This window comes from Silene latifolia, chromosome Y (genome assembly GCF_048544455.1).
Source record: "Silene latifolia isolate original U9 population chromosome Y, ASM4854445v1, whole genome shotgun sequence".
NCBI lineage: Eukaryota > Viridiplantae > Streptophyta > Magnoliopsida > Caryophyllales > Caryophyllaceae > Silene > Silene latifolia.
The window spans coordinates 459,667,131-459,690,095 of NC_133538.1; the positions used below are offsets into that span (position 1 = coordinate 459,667,131).

The 22,965-nt window shown below is 35.8% G+C and overlaps 1 protein-coding gene across 3 annotated transcripts in view; it reads left to right on the forward strand.

Moving 5' to 3' along the window:
* Nucleotides 1-3,496: 3,496 nt before the first annotated feature.
* Nucleotides 3,497-22,965, forward strand: part of LOC141633436 (uncharacterized) — a 54,958-nt gene continuing 35,489 nt past the window's right edge. Inside the window, exons 1-6 of one of the 3 annotated variants that reach the window (XM_074445907.1) lie at nt 3,497-3,849; nt 13,026-13,250; nt 15,019-15,114; nt 20,170-20,222; nt 20,727-20,823; nt 22,513-22,586. In XM_074445907.1, coding sequence (XP_074302008.1) covers nt 3,700-3,849; nt 13,026-13,250; nt 15,019-15,114; nt 20,170-20,222; nt 20,727-20,823; nt 22,513-22,586 — 695 coding nt within the window. In that variant the 5' untranslated portion in view covers nt 3,497-3,699. Of the gene's footprint in view, nt 3,850-4,766; nt 5,015-13,025; nt 13,251-15,018; nt 15,115-20,169; nt 20,223-20,726; nt 20,824-22,512; nt 22,587-22,965 lie in introns of those variants that run through there. The other 2 variants (XM_074445909.1, XM_074445908.1) reach the window with 2 other exon arrangements.

The window sequence follows — 22,965 nt, forward strand, 5'->3', positions numbered from 1 at the left end:
ATGAAACTTTAATGCTAAAAATTGAAACTTTAATTTTTTTAACTAATTTTTAATATTAAACTTTGAATTTATTTATTTTTACAGATTTATAAATATAACTTTAATGTTTTACGAATGAAACTTTAATGCTAAAAATTGAAACTTTAATTTTTTTAATTAATTTTTAATATTAAACTTTAAATTTATTTATTTTTACAGATTTATAAATATAACTTTAATGTTTTACTTAATGAAACTTTAATGCTAAAAATTGAAACTTTAATTTTTTAAAACAATTTCTAATTTAAAAATTTCAATTTTTTTAATTTTATTGATTTATAAATGTAACTTTAATGTTTTACGACTGAAACTTTAATTCTAAAAATTGAAACTTTAATTTTTTTAAACAATTTCTAATATAAAAATTTTAATTTTTTAAATTTTACTGATTTATAAATGTAAATTTAATATTTTACGATTGAAACTTTAATTTTTTAGGCCATTTTAATAAATAAAAATTGAATTTATGTAATAATGTAATTGTGACTAAAATTTATTTAATTTCATTAATTTATGAATGAAACTTTAATGTTAAACGAGTGGAACTTTAATGGTGACAAATGAAACTTTAATTTTTTTAGGCCATTTGACGAGTGAAACTTTAATTAATATTTATTTAATTTTAAGTGATTTATGAATGAAACTTTAATGTTAAAAGTGTGAAACTTTAATGGTGATGAGTGAAACTTTAATGGTTTAGTGTGTATTTATATAATGATGTAAAAATTTGTTATTTCTCGACGAAACTTTAGTCAATATCAGTAAAACTTTAGTCCATATCTTTGAAACTTTAATCCATATCTTTGAAACTTTAGTCCATATCCCAACATCATTACCCCAAGACCACCACGACACCCCACCACCGCCTCGACCACCAAAGATGACCTCCCCTGCAACAACCGCCACCACGTACCACCCAACTGAAACCAACCACCACCGCCACATGACTGACCTCCAATCTGAGAAAAAAAAAAGGCCACGCAACACCAATTTGAAAAAAAAAAAAAAGGCAGCAACTTCACGAAAACGCTACCACCATTGTAGATCTGAAAAAAAAAAAAAAAAAAAAAAAAAAGGGGAGAGAGGCCACCCCCGTAACCACAACTAGCACCCAACCCGCCACAACCGACACCCTTCCTGACCTACCACCAACACCCACACCACGACATAGATCTAAAAGATAGAAAACAAAACAAAAAAAACGGAGGAGAGGCGGCAGCCCACCACGACCCGCCACCAACACAAAATCAAAAAAAAAAAAAGAGAAAAGACAAGGGGCGGCGAATACCACCCACAACCACCAAACTCACCTCCCCCAACCACCGACCCATGACATCGACACGACACCACCGCGCACAACCAATTTGAAAAAAAAAAGCAGCTGCCTCACGACATCACCACCACCACCTAGCAAATCGAAAAAAAAAAAAAAAAGGGAAAAACGAGGAGGTGGCGGCCTGACCCACCACCGCCACAACAACAACAACCGCATCTCCAACCACGAACATCAAACTTTTTCGGATCTCGAAAAAAAAAAAAATAACAAAAAAAGATGCGAAGAGAGGCGTGCGTGACAGTGGCGGGTGGTGCCGAGGTGTTTACGGCGTAGTAGTGACGGGTGGAGCAGGCGTGGCAGTGGCGTTATTGTCGTCAGCGGTTGTGATGAGGCGTTTGACGTAGCGTGTGGGAGTTGTTGTCGGTGGTTGTGGTGAGGCATCTTTGTTGTGGTAACGGATAGAGACAGGGACGAAGAGAGAGAAAGGGAGGTAGAGAGAGGAGTTGGAGGAAGGTGAAATGAAAATAATTAGGGTTTGTTGCCTTTTATATATGCTTTTTATTTTAGATTCAATCTTAACCCTTGATTTTGTTATAATCTAATGGCTAAGATTAGACTCATGGACTCATCAAAAAAAGATGGACTCATTTGAACCTAATTTATATATATATATATATATATATATATATATATATATATATATATATATATATATATATATATATATATATATAAAAAACACACTTGTCATTATCAAAACATCATCATATAACTATATGGTCCAACAAAAACACTATTTAGTAATCACGAACATTAAATCTAGTATAAGAATAAGAGGGACTAGCTGTATGTAGTCTTGTTTTTATTTAGGATTATTTAATGTAAATACTCTAAATTATTAGGGTCATTCTTAAAATACTTCATACTATAAATTAACTACCAATATAACCAACTATAACTCATCTTCCCATTAAATAGAATGGCTCCCTTTATGACCGGGAACAGCAGGTAAAATATTATGTGGGACCCACTTTTTTCCTTATTCCCAACTTATCTTCTTCCCCATACCATTAACAAGGTATACTGCATTTTTCTTCAATTCAAATTCCGTCTCTCTCACTCTCTCTCACCTTTATTCTTTCATATTCCTCAAATTATTATGCCTCAAAATTTTTTCCGTGGTCTGTTCATAAAAAAAAAATCAGTGTTAAGATTAACATCAACAAATTCATCTTTTTTTCATTTTATTCCCAACTTCATATTCTTAAGATTAGACCACTTACGACAGCCATACATCTGCAAGTTGAGGTCCAACAGATGATTATCAAGCTTATTGGTGAGCTCTCTTATGTGCTTATCCAATCCATGCTCACTCAAATAACTGAAGCCAATAATTCCCCAAAAGCGAGAAGTCGAACAATAATACACTCAAAGACAGCCACACTGTAGCGATTTTGAGTTAATTTCCCCAAAAGCGAGAAGCCACCAATAATTCTAAAACAGAATTTTCGCATCTCACTAATACACTAAATTAATCTTACAAATCAAATCATCCAAATTGTTTTAACAAACCATTCATCTTAAATAAGTCTAACAAGTCAGAAATAGAAATCAAATAGTCCAAATAAACGGGTGAATGAAATTGAAGAGAAGCCACCATAGCGAGAGCGACTGAAATAGACTCTCCAAACTTTGTATCCTTTAATTTGTCCGAGATTGACATTTTGGGCTTCGAGTTCGACATGTTCGATTAAAAGTTGGCAATGTTTTAGGCGAGGTTTGAAGAGTTGGCGAGGGTGGTGGAAGAGGGACGGCGGAAGCAGTGGAGTAGTGGTTGTGGGCTCCGGTGAGGCTTTTCGTCGATGGCATATCAGGAAGAGTGGTGGGTGGTTGTTTTTAGGGGTGCAGAGATGAATTCAGGTGTTGAAGGGTTTGGTAGATCTTGTTTAAGGTAATTGATGAAGATGAGTTATGGTAATGATGAAAATGAATGAATGTAGTGTATAACGGTTGGTAATGACCTGTTTGTCAGGTAGCCTTTCGACTTGTTTCATTCAAGGGAAGGGGTGTGATAGTTGGTTATATTGGTAGTTAATTTAAAGTGTGGAGTATTTTGAGAAGCATCCTAATAGTTTAGAGTATTTTTATTAAATAATCCTTTTATTTATAAAAGTTGATCTTGTAAGAAAAAAAAATATCAAACCATTTTTTTTTTTTTTCTGTGACGCAGCCGCGTACCTGGTAACCTGCAAACCGTGTAACCCTCAGCCTGTCCGCCATTTCTTCTCATCCTGAAACAAACAAACTCACTCGCAATTAGCATCACCTCCTTCATTAAAACCTCCATTGACGGATCTTCTACAGAAAATAATATTTAATAAAAAATGTCGTGGTTGCTTACGGCGGTAAATAAGGCGGTAGAAGTCGGTAACAAGAACAATATCACTCGTACCGTCAAAAATTACGCCGATTCTGTCGTTCTTCAAGCTGGTCAAGCCGTTGCCGAAGGCGCTAAACTTTTCCAAGATCGCATTGTTAGTCTTTCTCTTTGATTATTCATTTTAAAAATTGATTCGATTTTCATAAAATTTGTAGCTGTTTGAGTATACTTCATCAATTTAATCGTAATATTCATGTTGTTATTGTTAATTTTTACGATTTAGCTGTTTGCGATGAATATTTAAGGTGCTAATGGTTCTAATTGTGGAGCTTTTTTGTTTAGTGTTTTTCAATGAGTTTCTTTGGTTTTTACCTTTTACGGAGGGATGCCGTTTATGCCTTTTTGCGGAATATTATTGGTGATTTGTAGTGTTAAATGCGAAAGCGGGGCGTTTTTCTTCCTGTATGAGTAATACGGAGTACTCTAAGGATGTAGTTTGTGATGGGGTAACTCTTTAACTCACCATTTTTTGGGGTTGAGTATTTGTGGAGGAATAGTGTCGGCTTTTGGGTTGATATATAAGCAAATGCATGTAGTTTGTGCATAGGTTAGCTGTGCTCCATAACGATGTTTAGGGTAGTTTGGGTAAGTAGCTTTTGTCTAAGGAAGGATTTTATTGTTCAGAAGATGAAAACATGTAATAGTGGCTCTATTTCTGTGAATAAGAGAGCGCTAAGATGTATCTAGAGCGCTTCGTGTTCGCTTTCCCTGTCATCTTGTCTATGGCTACGTGGATAAGATTGGATTAGGCTTGTTAAACTCCCATATACACTTCTATTCTAGCTCATTTAACAGGGGGAATGGAATGGGCCACTCCCACCCAGGGTTACCGGATTCTCTCCGGTACCTTACGAATTGCGAATCATTTAGAGCGAATTCTATCCTGCTGAAATACATAAAAACACATTCTTTAAGAGCAAATCACGAATTTGTAAAGGCGTATTCATAGCGAATCCGGTAACCATGCTTCCACCCAATTTTCATCGCTCACTATAATCATCTTTCTGCCAGGCACATGCCCGAGAGAAAAAAGAATGTATGCCGTGATTTGCATTATAGATTTTGGATAAAAAAACATACTCTGTACAAGCGTATAACATTGTACCCCACTTGTCAGAGATTGGATCAGATGTTTTCTACTTGCAATAGAGAATCATGCTTGCTGGATTATCTGTTGCTGATATTTTCCATTAGTAGCCCCGACAAAAGGTTCTCTCTTTGCATTGATGAAATATATGCTCTCTCATCTTCCAACTAAGGTTAGAAATCATTTTTTGAAGTGCTGCGCTGGAATATAAGGAATTTAATGCCTCATTTCCTTTCCACTTATTTTTTTTATTTTTTTTATTTTTTTTATTTTTTTATTTTTATTGTGAAGCCATAGGCTCCAAGGTCTACTGGAAACAATTTCTGATTTTTTTGTTTCTTCCAAAATCAGTAAACCATTTGTATTCTTCTAAATTGTGGGACCGTGTGAGGCGCAGAGTTGATGTCTAGGATTAGCTTTGGATTTGAGTTGATGACTGAAAGGGTCATGGTTGATGACAGGCTAAATCGCGCACCTATCAAAGATAAATCAACTGGCCTAAACTAATGTAGTAGAGGAAGTCGGGATCGTATCCACAGGGAGACAAAAGTGGTCTAATTGCAGTTCTCCGTTCTCCGTAGTCCGTCTGAGTCACTAATTTCGGGGGTTGATTGGTTTTGTCTACTAACTAAGATAGCAAGCAAGAGTAATTAAATTAAGGAAAAGGATTTCAAAAAGGAGAAAAAGGCTAGGATATCGGGTCACCACGGTCAACAACGATCAAAGGTAAGGTCAACGGTCGGCATAAATACGGTCTGAGGGGTAATGAAAAGGTCCTTCCGGTCCGCTATTCAACCTAGAGTACTAATTTAGCTTTCGCTCTAATTAGGATGGTCTATTGTTTGTAGGAGGTCTAATTTCTTCCAATCTCTCAATCTAGGTCAAAGTTTCCCGGGTCAAATAATTAATTACGTCCACTTAACCAATTAAATGCTATTAGATGCTACAATTAACAACACAGATATATATATATATATATATATATAGAGGAAGGATCAACTAAGGTCCATTATATATTTGAGTCCATAAGGTCTTTTGTGAGCCATTGGATGGAGGGAGATGGAGGGATGAGATGAACCCACCAAAAGTCATTATACAAGCAAATTAACACACTTTACTAATCCACCCTAATTAACAACTAATTTACTATATATTTGTTTTCTACCCACCTATTTCTCTCTCATCTCACACATTTCACTCTTCTCTTCTCTCAAAAAAAAAACCCAAAAAATCCAAATAAATAAAAAACCCAAAAAATCCAAATAAATAAAAAAACCCAAAAAATCCAAAGAAATCAAAAAATCCAAATAAATCAAAAAACCAAATAAATCATTCATTTCTCTCTTCCTCATTCACCACCACCCACCACTATCCCAACCGACACCACCCACCGCCCACATCCACCGCCACCTCCACCACCGCCGTAATTATATAAACTCGTTTTTTTTTTTTTTACCAGTTTTGCGTCTCGGTTTATTTCGTCATTTTTTTTTTTTTTTTTTTTTTTTTTTTTTTTTTTTTTTTTTTCGATTTCGTGTTTTAAATCTCGTTTTTTTTTTTTGTGAGATACTTTTTTTCATCTAAGACAATAATGGACTAAAGTTATACAAAAATGAACCAAAGTTATACAAAAATAGACCAAAGTTATACAAGAAAAGACTAAAGTTATACAAAAATTGGACTAAAGTTATACAAAAAATTGGACTAAAGTTATACAAAAAATGAACCAAAGTTATACAAAAATGGATCAGAGTTATACAAAAAAGCACCAGAGTTATTCAAAAATGCACCAGAGTTATACAAAAATGCACCAAAGTTATACAAAAATGGACGAAAGTTATACAAAAATGAACCAAAGTTATACAAAAATGAACCAAAGTTATACAAAAATGAACCAAAGTTATACAAAAATAGACCAAAGTTATACAAAAAAAGACTAAAGTTATACAAAAAAATGCACCAAAGTTATACAAAAAATGGACTAAAGTTATACAAAAATGAACCAAAGTTATACAAAAATGAACCAGAGTTATACAAAAATGAACCAAAGTTATACAAAAATGAACTAAAGTTATACAAAAATGGACTAACTTTTGTATAACTCTGGTGCATTTTTGTATAACTCTTGTGCATTTTTGTATAACTCTGGTCCATTTTTGTATAACTTTGGTTCATTTTTGTATAACTTTGGTTCATTTTTTGTATAACTTTAGTCCAATTTTTTGTATAACTCTGGTGCATTTTTGTATAACTCTGGTCCATTTTTGTATAACTTTGGTTCATTTTTGTATAATTTTGGTTCATTTTTGTATAACTTTAGTCCAATTTTTTGTATAACTTTAGTCAATTGTTGTATGACTTTAGTCCAATTTTTGTATAACTTTGGTGCATTTTTGTATAACTCTGTCGTTTTTGAATAACTTTGGTTCATTTTTGTATAACTTTGGTTCATTTTTGTATAACTTTAGTCCAATTTTTTGTATAACTTTAGTCCATTGTTGTATGACTTTAGTCCAATTTTTGTATAACTTTGGTGCATTTTTGTATAACTCTGGTCGTTTTTTGAATAACTTTGGTTCATTTTTGTATAACTTTGGTTCATTTTTGTATAACTTTAGTCCAATTTATGTATAACTCTGGTCGTTTTTTGAATAACTTTGGTTCATTTTTGTATAACTCTGGTTCATTGTTGTATAACTCTGGTTCATTTTTGTATAACTTTAGTCCAATTTTTTGTATAACTTTAGTCCAATTTTTTGTATAACTTTAGTCCAATTTTTGTATAACTTTAGTCTTTTTTTGTATAACTTTGGTCATAAAATGTATAACTTTAGCCATAAAATGTATAACTTTAGTCGTAAATAGTAAAAAAATCAAACAATAAATATGAAAAAAAAAAAATTAATAACAAAAACCAAAAAAACTCATAATAACAAAAACAAAAAACCAAATAACAATAATAAAACCAAAAAACCAACAACCCAACCAAACCCGAAATGTAAAATAAACCAAATAACAATAAAAAAAAAACCAAATTTAAATATCGTGTGTATAACTCTAATGTTTTAAGTGTATAACTTTAGCCATAAATAGTATAACTTTAATGTTTTAAGTGTATAACCAACAAAGAAATTAATAACCAACAAAAATTAAAAACCAAATAACAATTACAAAATAAAGTAAATATGACAAAAACACAAAAAAACCAATAGATCTAAAAAAAACACTACCACACAAAATTAATACCAAATCAATCAAAAAATGAAGAACAAAAAAATGAAGAACAAAACCGTTTAAGTGGATTGGTTCATGAAAAAACAAAATGCATTGGTTCATGAAAAAACAAAATGCATTGTAGGTGGACTCATGAGAATAACAAATTATATGCATAAATCTAACAAAAAACCCGTAAATCTAACAAAAAACCCGAAAATCTAACAAAAAACCCGTAAATCTAACAAAAACCGTAAATAAAACAAAAAACAAAAATAAAACAAAAAACAAAGAACAAAGAACAATAAACAAAGAACAAAAACAAAAATAAAACAAAAAACAAAGAAAAAAAAAACCAAAAGGCAAAATCTAAAACAAGAAAACAAAAAACAAAACCAAAAAAAAATCATACTACCACTACCACTTTATGTAACACATTTTAGTTTCTAAAGTCAACTACTAAAATGCGATAATAATGTGTGATTGCGTATTATTAAGTACTCCAATTAATCTTAAATCTCCAAGACGACGAGTAATAATTTGCGGTGATAGAGTAACATGAAGGCAAGGAATCTCTCATTGCATAACACGTGTGGCTAAGATCTAGGAATACAAATAAAATGATAAACAAAGTGTGGCTTTTGGTTGTTGTCGGCAGGAGGAAGGACGGAGTGTGTGGCTTTTGGTGGTTGTTGTTGTCGGACTTTTGTTTGGTTTTGTTGGTTTTTTTTTTGTTGTTTTGTTGGTTTTTTTTTTGTTGATTTGGGTTTTTTTTTTTTTGAGAGAATGAGAGAAAGATGAGAGAGAATGAGTGTATGAGAGAAGTGTGAATGAATGAATAATGAGGATGTGAGTTGGGAGATTAGAATGGTGGTAGAGTTATACACAATTAGGTAGAGTTATACACAATTAGGGAGGGAGATTAGGGAGGTTCATTTGTGACCCTTGAATGAGATGTAATCTCATCCCTCCATCCCTTCCATCCAAAGGCCCTTATAAGGACTTAGGGACTCATATGATATGAGGACCTTATAAGAACCCTTCTCTATATATATATATATATATATATATATATATATATATATATATATATATATAGAGTGAAGTTCAAATGAGTCCACCTAAAATGGTGAGTCCACTAAGTCCTAATTCTAGCCATTGATCTTTAAGATTGATGGTTGAGATTTGAAAATTTTAAGATAAAAACTTTAATGTTTTATAAATGAAACTTTAATTTATGAGTGTAACTTTAATTCTTTACAATTATAACTTTAATATTTAAGTTCATTTTATAAATAAAAATTTAAATTAATGATATAAAATTTTATTTTAAATATATGAAATTGATTTTTGAGTGTAAATTTAGTGTTGATGGTGAAATTTTAATGCTAAAATTTGAAACTTTTATTTTTTTTGACAATTTCTAATATAATAATTTGAATTTATTTAATTTTACTGATTTATAAATGTAATTTTAATGTTTTACGAGTGAAACTTTAATTTTAAAAATTGAAACTTTAATTTTTTTAGCCATTTTCTAATATAAAAATTTAAATTTGTTTAATTTTACTAATTTATAAATATAACTTTAATGTTTTACGAGTCAAACTTTAATGCGAAAAATTGAAACTTTAATTTTTTTAAACAATTTTTAATATAAAACTTTGAATTTAATTAATTTTATTGATTTATAAATTTTATGTAAATAATGTAATTTCATGAATGCAACTTTAATGTTTTACGATTGTAACTTTAATCATAATTTTTGAAACTTTTTTATTTCTCGAAGAAATGTAATTTTAGTCCATGTGAAACTTTAGTCATGTACCGTGAAACTTTAATCAATATCCGTGAAACTTTAGTCCGTATCTTTGAAAGATTAATCCATATCACCACGACACCAACACCACCGCCTCTGACCACCAGCCACCACCCTCGCACCATTATGTCCACCCTGCAAAAACCGCCACCACGCACTACCAAACTGAAAAAAAAAAAAAAATCCGGCACCACAACTGTCCACCTCGACCACCACCACCACCAACCCAAAAAAAAAGATCAAATCTGAAAAAAAAAACAAGAACTCAACAACCATACCATTAACCACCACCCACCACGACACAATAACCACTACCCACCAACAACCACCAATCCTTTTATCAGATTTGGAAAAAAAAAAGGCGAATGTAGAGACTAGAGAGACAGCAAAATGGAGGCAGAAGAGGAGTTGCGGCATCCCTCACCAACTGCCACCAACACACCAACATGACCCACAACCAGCACCACAATCCCCTACGACATAGGTCTGAAAAAAAAAAAAAAGGTGAAGGTCGCAGAAACAGCCGCCACTACAACACAACCACCAACACCATCACCTAACAACCACCACGCCAACATCCAACAACAACAAAAATGATAAGAGGCGGAATCAACCACCACAACGACACCGAACAAAAAATAATGCGAAAAAAAAAAAGGCGGCGTGGGGTGGCTTGAGAGGCGGTGGCGGCAGCAGGAGATGCTCGTGGTGAATGACGGTGGTTATGGGGGTAAGGGTGGTTGGTAGTTGTTGTTGGTAAATCTGATAATAGGTGATGGGTGGCGGTAGGTGGTGGTGGTGGCCGTGGGAAGGGAGGGGAGAGAAGAGGGAGTTAAGAGAGAGAAGTGAGAGTAAAAGGAGGCAGAGAAAATGAATGAGGGAGGTAGGGGGATTAGGGTTTTATGCTTTTAGTTTTAATCTTGACCCTTGATTTTGTTCTAATCCTAACCATTTATTTTTTTAATCTAATGGATAGGATGAGGACTCATGGACTCACCTAAAGGAGGTGGACTCATTTGATCCTAATTCTATATATATATATATATATATATATATATATATATATATATATATATATATATATATATATAGATGCCAAACCTAATGATCAAATTATGATCGTCGTATAACCATGGCTTCCCTACATCCTAGCATAAGAAATTTAGCTACGCATGTTTAAACTAACTAAGACAATAACGATTATAACGATAATTAGACTAGACATGATGAAATTATGGGAATAACAATTAAACATAAAATAAACGAGATGAACAAAGAAGAGTAAAACAAATAACAGAAAATAAGAATTGAAGAAGGAAGGTTAATTAAATTACCAAATGAAACGGGAAGGATTACAAGTTTCAGATTCGAAAATCAATAGTAAAAGCAACGTGTATCAGTTTTGCAATGATAAAAGATAACCTAATAAAGTTCTGAGTTCCCGTTAAATAATAATAATAAGGGAAAATTATTCAGCAAGCAACTAATGGGCCGAAATAAAACTAACAAACACGGCCTGTTCTGAAAAACCAGTCAATCGACTAAACAAAACAGTTGATCGACAAAAACAGCTTCAGCAAATATTCACTTTAGTCGATCGACTGAAACAACTGGTCCATCGACTAAAATCACATCACACCAGCACTTTTTCTCTCCAAAATGCTTCCTCACTTGCTCACGCGTCTCGAGGCGACAATTCCCAAGCTCTGACACTTCCAATTCCCAAAATGCAACACCGGGAACAAGATTTGGCTTGTTTTCAATCATTCGGGTCAGAACCTATATAAAATACAAAGTAACCCAAAGTAAACCATTCTTGGGAGGATAGTAGCTATTTGCTACGATTTATGCATAGAAATGTGTGCTAAAATAGTAGTAAAAGTACGTAAATAAAGCACGCATCAGTTGATAACTGGCTTACCGAATTCGCTCCAACCCCTACGAATCGCGAATTGATTCGGCCCAATTTGCTATGAATTTGCCCAAAACGAGCGAATTGAAATACTTTGTTAAAACTATGAAATGCGAAGAAAAGAGTGAAGTATATTGAAGATACTTACAATGATTTTGAAACCAAAGGACAATATTTTGACGTTTTTGTCCAAGAAATACTCATTTTGATAAGAAGTTAGTAGATTTTGCTTTATTTCATCTTGATTTTAAGTATGGTATTTTTTAGGTTTTGATGGTAGAAAGGATTCAAAAGAACATTGATAGAAGATGAGTTGAATGGGTTTGACGTTTGATAAAATGAAGATGAGTTGAATGGTCATTTTGGGTTTTGATACTACTTTTGATTATTCGATAGGAGCCGTTAGATTAAATCTATAAGGCTAATCAATATGGCTATAGAGATAAAGTGGTGAAGTAGACGCCTAGTTCTTTCTGAAAAGAAACCAAATTTCAATATTGTTGTTTGTGCCTTTCCTAGGAAATGAATATGGCTGTTGATATCTCCTATAGATGCGAAATGAATGTGGCTATTGAATATTCTTTATCATTAATTATTTTTTTTTTCTGAATTTTTTTTTGTTATTTTACTCCTTTAGTACATTAAGCGAATCGATACATATTAGCGAATTATGTTATTTATAATACGCTCAACGAATCAGATACGCTAAATATAGAGAATCGCGAATTCGGATTATGAATTCGTATTGAGTGTATTACGAATCCGGTAACCCTTGTTGATAATACTAAATTTCATTCTATATTTAGAATTTCTTTTGGCTCTTCCATGTATTTGTTAATTTGTATCTGAATAATTTAATCATCACAGCAACATCTCAGTGCATTAAAAAGCTCCCATTTGTGGCTAGGTAGGAGAGTTGAATTTATGCAACCTTACACCTATGATGAACCCATAATGGAAATTCCGCAACAAATTGCATTGACTCAATGAGTGCTAATTCACAAGACCAGCATAGACACTTAGTGAGCCAGTTTGCTATGTTCCATCATATTCCAAACCCATAGACAATTAGCTTTTTATTATAGTGTATTGGAATGTATAAAATCACTTTTTTGATAGTGATGGAAATTTGAAAACCTTGTGTAGCGTCTTTCTTTTACATAATAGCTATTAATGTTCCCAATATTATGTTGAAAGCTTCTTAGATTCTGAATTTAAAAAAGCGACGCGTAATTGCAGGTCCCTCGGAATCATAAAAGCTTTAAGCATGCTGTTAAGAGATTGGAAGAAGCATCTGTTAGTTGCAGAGGGCCTGAAAGGGTTCAGCTTTTAAGAAGATGGTTCACTCTGCTTAAAGAAATTGAGAGAATTTCTGGAAACTCAAGTGAGGAACATGTAATGACTCTTGAGCAACATCTTGACTCTGATGAGGTCAAGGATAACACAAAGAAGCCATCTTTAGAAGTAATACTTCTCAGAACTTGTTTTTATTTTGAATACCATAATCTCTTGTTATACATAAGGTTACTGTAGGTAAGTCCGGTGATGGTGCGGCATTGATATAAAACACAACAATAAGTGAAGAGTGGTGCCACACGTGATTTTGTGGTTCTTTTACACTGTCTAGTTTAGATTTCGAAGTAACCAGTTTTTCATGTGGTTTGCTGATTCATTCTCTTTCCCCATTTTTGCCTAAGTGCTTTCATTTTGTATACAATTTAGTGACTCTTCTCTGTCAGTGAATGAGGCTCATGATTTGTTTTTTTTTTTAACCTTAATAAATGGTCAAATGGAGCCTATTCAATGAAATGGACGGTCATTAGTCTTGCCTTTCATGGCCTTTTAGGAAAGGGTGGGTGTTGAAGAAGGAACTTGTGTCATAAGAGAAGAATCGAACCTTGTAGATGCTCAGGGTCGTGCAACTCAGCGAACCTAGCTTGATAATGTTTCTATAACACTTGTTTATAAATCTAGCTGTTTGATGACAGAACAGTTAAGCACAAGTTTTTTACTTAGTTTTGCATTTTTGGGGCTTTTTTCCTCCACTTCTAATGTTTTCAAATGAACAAGTACTTAATCGAACACTTTTCTTGTTCCTAACACTGTTGGGAGTATATTTTTGTGAAAACAGAAGGAACTCCTTGCTTGCCTTATTTCATGAAATAGCAAACCGCTTTCCTATTTTTCACTTTAAGGTTACTTGGAAACAACTTCATATGTTATTGCGATGGGAAGATGCGTATATCCAACGACCCTTACTCCTTGTACTCCACTTAGGGCGAGAGTCTCTTTGCAGCCTTGGTCTGATGATGATGAAAGCTATTCTAGAACAGTAGGACTATGTTTTGATCCTCACTGCAAAGGAACGTATTGGACCATGAATATTGGACCTTAGAAATACGCGTCATCAAATAAGTAGGTTGTTGGATGTGAACTCTCGGTTATTGGGTGTGAACTCGTATGTCACGGTCCTCCATTTGTAATTCAGTTCCTCTGCATCATTGTCATTTTAGACCGCCCTGGTTATGCTGTGCAACTGTTCATGGCTCTGCACCAAGTAGTTTTAGTTTCTTATGTGACTAAAGGGTTGGTTCTTCTTGCAATGTGAAGTAGCAGTTTGTCCATGCAATTCACGAGTCGATGGTCCTATGGGTGACCGAAAATAACCTCTATATTATTTTCTAAACTTGGGTAAGGCTTCTTATATATAACTCCCCTCGCCTTGCCATAGGCAGAGGTAATATTGTTATTGTTGTATCATCTAATGTTTCTTAAATCATGTTTAGGATTTTATGTGTAGTAGTCCTTTTCCATATCAGCTTTTAGTGTTTAATAAATCTTAGTTTAAAAAAGCGCGCCTTGAGTGCGCCTAAGGCGCGCCTTAGATGAGGCACTAGTCAAAACGCATCGGTGCAATTTAGGTGTGCCTTTTAGACAAGGCTCACCTAACAAGGCTAACTAGTACGCACTATCCATATCTTTTAGACAAGACTCGCTATTTCTTTTCCCTGTTATTTCTAACTTTACTCTTTGAAATGTTAATCAACTTGAAAACTCCTAAAAAGGCTATTATTGCCCAAAATTTTATTTGGAAATTACTAATTTGTTATCAAAAATAGGGCGCCTTGCGTCCAAAAGGCGCTCGCTTTCGCCTTACGCTTTGCGCCTCGGTGCGCCTTGTGCATTTTCAAACTAAAGTTTAATTACGTTCCTTATTTGTATCCTTGGGTAGGTACTGTTCTATGATTCAGATGACCTAAGTGAGCCAATGAATTTTCGGGATGTTTTTCTTCACAGTCAAGCTCTTGAGGGGATAACCTTATCTATGGTATGTCTATAAAATTTTGTAGCATGAGCGCTTGATTATTATTCTTTTCTCTTTGTGATCATTAGAGACTTATAGGGCGTTTGTGTCACCTCTTAGACAACAATGATAAGTTCCTTGAGTGTGAAATTTTTATGTTTGTATTGTGAATATTTATTATGTTGCATTTGGTTCCTAGTATTATGGACTAAAAAGTTATTTGGGTTCTGGACCTTAACGGGTGTTTAAGCCTTCTAGTGATGTGTAGGCTTTGGTAACGGAGTTATAATCCCACATATGTTCACAATAACCCTCTGTTACCGGATTCGAGATTCGGTGGCCCGAACTACGAACCAGTTTGACCGAACTGGAATCGGGGTCGTTCGCGGCCCGGTTCGCCGGAAATCGCGGACCAGATCGGTCAGACTAAAGAAACGAACGAATTGTGCTCTCATAGAGAGAGAGGTAAGAGCCGCCTATAACTTGGCTCGCCGAAGAAGAACAAGTATGGTGGGCTTGCTGGCTGAAGTCGGTGGAGGATGTGAGGGAAGAAGAAAGAAAGCGGCGGGAGTGTTTTGGGTGGCTGCACTAAACAGATGGGTGGGTAGGTAGGATTTAATGAAAAGGATATGTTTCCCGGTTTAAAAAAAGGGTAGTTTGGTACGTTACAATACTTGCAAGTTGCAACAATTATGATATTTTACCTTTTTAACTCCCCAATATGACAACAGAAAAAGAGACTAAAAAGGCAGACTCTTTATGTCAATTTATTTTCAATAGTGTTTAAATATAGTATTCAATTTGTATAAAAAAAATCTTAATTTGCATTAAAATGTACTTCCTCCATTCAACTCCACTCTACACCACTTTACTTTATCACGTTTGCCAACGCGTGTTTTACACGGTAAATATTGTTAGCTAGGTATTGTTAGATATTTTTAATGTATTCCTAAAGACGAATCAAACAAGATCACACATGAATATATTTTCAATTATGTATTAAGAGAAAATTGAAATTAAAGGTTGATTTGTGAATAGTGTAGAAAATTGAAAGTGGTAGAGTGGAGTTGAATGGAGGAAGTATAATTTTATCACTTTAGATTATAGATTAATTATATGCATCTCGAACCCAGTTTGCTATATGAAGCGAATTACAAACTACGAATTCGAATTCGAACCGAACCGAACCGCGAACCAAGAAGATGAAGAGTCTGCCGTATGCTATATGTTTGTGTTTTTGTGAACATAAATGGAAGAACAACTGTTAGGGTATGTATATGATCACAATAGTCCCGAGGCTTCTGTTTTTGAAACTAATATATGGGGCTTTGAGACATTGCAAGATGTAAGATAGATAGATGTAATTGTACCCGCTGTTTCCTTCTAATGGTTGAGTCCAAATATCCACAAGCCAAATGGGCAATAATAGATAAAGTAGACACTATGTTACTCAGCTTCTATTTTGTCTATGTGCAAGTGTTGGGAACTTTTGATACTCCGACACGATTCTTCATTTGAAGCAAAAAATTAGAAAAATTTAGTGCAATAGGTGGATCTAGCTCACGAACACATGGCTTTTGTCCGTTACATGTAGTCGAATATGGCCCTATGAGTATTTAGGGAAGATCTAAGTTATTGCTTTAATTTGGTAGACATAATAGAGTAGGAGTCCTCCAAGATCAATGGCTAAACGACCTTCAAAGGCAGCATTGATCAGCAGTCTGAGGAGAAAACATGTAGAATTGCATCAAAAGAAGCGAGTTAAATTGGGCTATTTCATAGTCCGAATGTTTTTATCGTTCTCTCAATCCAATTGATGGTTGTATATGTTACCTGGCTCGGCTGCATGTATGTAGACAACATGACACCGATACTTTTTCTAGGTGCTAGACAACAACAACATCAGAGTCTTAATCCCAAAATGATTTCTAGGTGCTAGACATGGCTATTTTTTTTATTAGCTATCATAACTTCAAAGTGTCAAATGTTTGTACCCATGTTCAAATGTTGAGTTTCCTATACAAGTGCTATAGGAAAGATGAAGAGTACATGCAACGTAAATGCTCATACATGTTTTGACCATCACATAAACTTTGTTACCAGTGTCCTTGTCCTGCTACAGGTCATCTAGTTTGCTTGTAGATGGTTCACATCACTTAATGGGCAGGCCCCAGTTAACGTGCTAAATAATTCTTCTGAAAGGCTTGCAATATCAGTATAGATATCTACATAATTTTGTAAGTGGACAATAAAAGGGGGCGTTTGGTTGGAAGAGGGGAAAGGGAATGGAATCAACAAAGGGTTACAAGGGGAAAGGATGGGTTCACCCTTCAAACCCTAATGTGCTTGGTTGTGAATAGTTAACAGAGTGAAAATAGATTACCTAAATCTAAACACCACCCCAAACCACCACCACGACCTCGGAACCACCAGTGTCGATGCCTGGCACAACCCACTTGTCGGCACTCTCCCTCCGGTATGCTCGCCGGCGACTGAGCCTTGTCAGAATGAATCGCTGCCATCACCCTCAAACACCCAAATTCACCACACCTCGATTTTCACTTTTTTTACTTGCTAAATTTAGAAAGGAGACAATTAGTTTGGGATAAACCCAGAGGTAAAAGAGGACAATATAAGGGGGGTGTTTGGTTGGAAGAGGGGAAAGGGAATGGAAGTAACAAAGGGTTACAAGGGTAAAGGAATGGATTTACCCTTCATACTCTAATGTGCTTGGTTGTGAATAGTTAATAGAATGAAAATAAGTTACCTAAATCTAAACACCACCCCAAACCACCATCACGACCACGGAACCACCATCGATACGACCCACTTATCACTTGTCGGCGCTCTCCCTCCGGTATGCTCGACGGCGACTCAGCCTCGTCAGAATCATTGCCACCACCCTCAAACACGTGTTTATGGGGGGTAGGGGAGGGGATTTCGGGACTTAGGGAGGTGTGGTGAACGTGGGTGTTTGAGGGTGATGGCAGCGATTTCGAAAAAGTACCGACGACGGTGGAGGAGTGAGAGCCGGTGAAGATATCCGTCGTATGTATAGAGGGTGGTTACTGGCGTCGGTTGTGTTGGCGTTGGCGTCGGCGTTGGTGGTGGTGTGTGTTGTTGATGGTAGGTGAAGGTAATGGGGAAAGGGTATGGGAAACCATTGGAGGGTTGGGGAAATGGATTTAATGGGAGGTAACCCATTACTCAAAGTACAAAGTGTACAAAGTGTAGTGTACAAAGTGTAGAGGGAATGAAAAAGGAGCGCAAACAAACATCAACAAAGGGAATCATTGTAACACCCCCATACACCAAGGTGCTTTACCAAGACCACCCTAGCACATGGAGATGCTACCAACTCGGTCGCCCGAGGTATAGTAATCAAAAGTGACCATTACAAAACATACTTTAAGTTCAAAAGTTAAATGTGCGTAGAACTTAAAATATAATACAACTGTCTCAAACATATCCGAACTGAAATAAAAGACTGTTATAAACTGTAGCGGAAGACTAAGACTCATAAAGTGATGACTCCATCCCCAGCAAGATCCCGCACGTAATCCAAGGCATACTTGCTAATCAACTGCTCACCATCCCCCAAATGGATCACCACAGTTTTCAAAACATTTAAACGGGGTAAGTTACTGAATAATCAAAATAAGCAATACAACATCCAAATACACAAGCACATTCCTCCAACTCTAGTTCATCACCATACCAATCGCAACACATATTCCACTCCGCCAGTGGGGACGCAGCCTTGCCACCTAAGCCCCGCTCAACTCCCACAGCGAATAATCCATGTCCATTAATGCGCACATCCCCTTGTGACGGGAACCACAAGGGGCGAATCAAGGGCGTGAAGCCATTCCCGCAAATGACTGCACTCAGCCGAGGGCGCACCTCGCGAACCACATACAATCACAACCAAAGACCACAATACGGATAATCATGCCAATACCAATAAATACAATTATGACCACAATGATAATTCATCACATTAACTTAAATCAATTATACAGTAACCGAGTAGGGAAAACCCTACCTTTTCGCAATCCGCTATAACTGCAGCCAAATATACAATTGTACAAGAGTACCACATCGTCACCTACAACAATAATCAACAACTATACATCATAATCTGATTTCTACCCAAAACCCCCAAATCACTCAATTAGGGTTAGGCCAAACTTAACGAATCAACATAAAAACAACATAAGGAACTTACCCAAATACCGACGATTGCAAAGGTGTAAAAATCCCCAAAAGTTATTAACCCTAGCTTTAGATTTGATTGTAAAAGGTGGAGAGGTTGAACTCATTGAAGTTTCATGAAACCCTTTGAGAATAAAATGTAGAATGAAAAGAAACTGACGAAATAACCTTTAAATACCTCTTCCACTTTTACTATCAAACCGCGACAAAAACCCGTAAATAAACCGACACTCGATCGAGTTGCCTCCACTCGATCGAGTACAACTTACTCGATAGAATACCCCTACTTGATAGAGTACCCTAAGACCAGAATACCCGAGGTATTACAATCATACCCTTTCCCTTTCTTGATTACCCTCAACCAACCACCCCCTAAATGGGATGGAGGGAGTATAACAGATGAGAATGGGAGGATAGATCCTATAATATTCTATTATTGTCCCCGCCTGGGAAGTAGGGATGACTTCTTTTAACCCTCGAACTTATTTTAAACACGAGAATTTTGATAATTCATTGATGTGAAGTTATAATTCAATGGATTGCCAGAATGCTCTTTCTATTCGCTACTCGCTAGAGTTTTGTCAAGGTAGTGAACTTCATCCGTAAAAAGCTCAAACATGATAATTAGGTCAAAGTTGCTTATGAACTCATTCGAAAATCTAAAATTAGTTCAGAGTTCGGACTTTAGATGTAGTTCTTACCATTTTTTCTATTGATATTTCATCAGATATGAGACATTCAGATAGTTTGTAAATTTTTTTATAGTAAAGTGTTTGCTACTACACTCTGTTTTAACTCTCATACATGGAGCTAGTTTCTGACAAAAGTAATTAACAAAGAGAATAATTTTTCTCTATTATCCAGATTCTTGAGGCGCCAAGTGAGGAAGAGGTCTCTCTACTATTTGAGATGTTTGGGTGAGTATTTTTTTGTAGCAACAGTTTTAACCTACTAATTTCTTGTGAAGAAAACATCACCGTTTGATTGTGATAATGATTTGAAATACTGTACTTCTTTTCCCTATTAAGCAATCTGTTTTTTGAAGTTAAGGTAGACCAAACTCATATTTCATGTCTCTTTTACTATTTCTTGATGGAAATTTGAATTTGGTAGAAGTCATTAGGGCGGTAGGTTATTCATTTGATTTGTCTCATAGTAACGCAGTCTCTAGGTACTAAAGTACCAAACATAGTTTTTCATCCTTATTTCTAAGTTGTGTTAACAGCGGGAACATGGGGTGAGTTACTCATCTCTGTACATGGGGTGTGAGTTACTCATCTCTGTATTCCTCAACCTCATATTAAAACTCATTGATAATCTCCCTTTAAATAGATCAGGCCCTGAAAGTTTTGTTATGATAAAAGTCACAAAATACTCTGGTGTTTTACACAAGGTTGAGTAAAGCAGATATTTTCATGCAGGCTTTGTCTGACTGGTGGAAAAGAAGTCCATCATGCTCTAGTTAGTAGTATTCAGGATTTAGCGCAAGTTTTCTCGAGCTATGAAGATGAAGTGCTGGTAAAGTGCAACGACTTTTTTTTTTTTTAATTTTTATTTCTATCTCTGCAGTAGTCTATTTCTTTTGTGTCTTTCTTGCATATCCATCCGTTATTAATGGAGCAAAACTTTCAATATTTTGGATATATGAACTATGTCAAAACGGCTCTTAAATCTGGATGCACATGTTTTCATTCAAGTAAATGAACGTTGTTCATTTTCAGTGAAGGGTTGATAGGAAACATCCTTTATTGTCGTAGGGATAGACTGTGTATTTGTGTATTATGCTACTTCAACCCTTCACTTTTAGCCATCTTGGGCCTACTCATGTCAGACACAATACTCAAAAGATATGGTATGAAATCCATACCCCACTCTTACCAACCTGACACTTCTCTTAGAAGAGCAAAAAAACGAGATCTACATGTACAAAAAAGTGAGTTACTTTGAGTCCAATACTTGAATATATGTACTCGGATTAGACACCGACCTGAGTTTGACAGTTTGTGCAACTCTCCTTACTGTGTTACATACTTACATTGAGTCCAATACTTGAATATATGTACTCGGATTAGACACCGACCTGAGTTTGACAGTTTGTGCAACTCTCCTTACTGTGCTTTGAGTGGGAACTTCTTTGGAGGAACTGGTGACGACGATGATGATGTTTGTTTCTGACATATGTTATCTCCTAATTTTCTGCAAGCTCGGTGTTCTCGATGACTATACATTTGATGATGTTATTCTTATTAGAGGATTTGTTCCTTTTGGTAAATTTGTTGCCTTGTCACATGTGTAACACCCCACGGTAATTGAAGAGGTCCAGTGATAGGCTTAAATGACTAGTGCTTAAAGGGATTGGAAGTACTACTCATATCAACAAAGTGCACTTTCTTTTATGGTCATCCATGCAAAAGAACTCTAAAGTTAAGCGTGCTTGGCTGGAAGTAGTCTTAGGCCCGAGATGCGCATGAGTGAGGACAAAATGCGCTATAAAGGACCCGTGTTGATCTGTCGGCCATGTACACAGCCTTGTGAGCTATCATAAGTAACCTTTCCCGTCCCGGTTTGGGCCGGGGTGTTACAAGTGGTATCAGAGCAACCCTGCGACCAACCCTGCGACCGTGTGGTGATCGGAGGCAGTGGTTATACGCTCCATTGTAATCACACACCTAGCGGGGGAGGATTCTGAGTTAGCGGTTATGCTCCCAGGCGCAACGAGGACGTTGCGTTCTTCAAGTGGGGGTGACTGTAACACCCCACGGTAATTGAAGAGGTTCAGTGATAGGCTTAAATGACAAGTGCTTAAAGGGATTGGAAGTACTACTCATATCAACAAAGTGCACTTTCTTTTATGGTCATCCATGCAAAAGAACTCCAAAGTTAAGCGTGCTTGGCTGGGAGTAGTCTTAGGATGGGTGACCTCCTTGGAAGGTTCCCGAGATGCGGATGAGTGAGGACAAAATGCGCTATAAAGGACCCATGTTGATTTGTGGGCCATGTACACAGCCTGGTGAGCTATCATAAGTAACCTTTTCCGTCCCGGTTTGGGCCGAGGTGTTACAACATGCCCTTGGTAGCCCTTGATAATGGCTCACCTGGTTTTGTCATCCTGATATTCTGCGTAAGCTTTTGTCCATGCCAGTTGCTAGAATTTCTTTCTGAATTTGCATTTAAAAGAAAAATATCTTTTTATTTCCTACTTTGCAGGTAAAACGGGAAGAACTGCTCCAGTTTGCTCAAGGCGCTATCTCAGGATTGAAAATAAATGCTGAATTGTTGAGGTTGTGCAATTCATGGTGCATTTATTGTTTAATCCCGTGATTGTTAAGGTTTTTTGTGTGTGTGCGTGTTTTTATTTTTTTTTATTTTTTTACGTGTGCGTGTGGGATAGGTGTGTGTGTTGTGGGGTGGTGGGGGGGGGGTGTGGGTGTTTCACAGTAGGTGGATGTGGGAGGGGATTGGTTTGCAGGGTTAGTAATCAAACTTGGGTGGTCTTTGTTGGGGAACTTTCTTCGTGATATGGGTCTTTGATTCATTTCTTGAATGAATTAAATCCCCTTACCCGCTCATTGGGACAAAAACTCGAACAAAACTGCTGTACGCTACAAGACATCCTTCTATGTACTGCACCTTATTTAGTGATATGAATGAGAAATTATT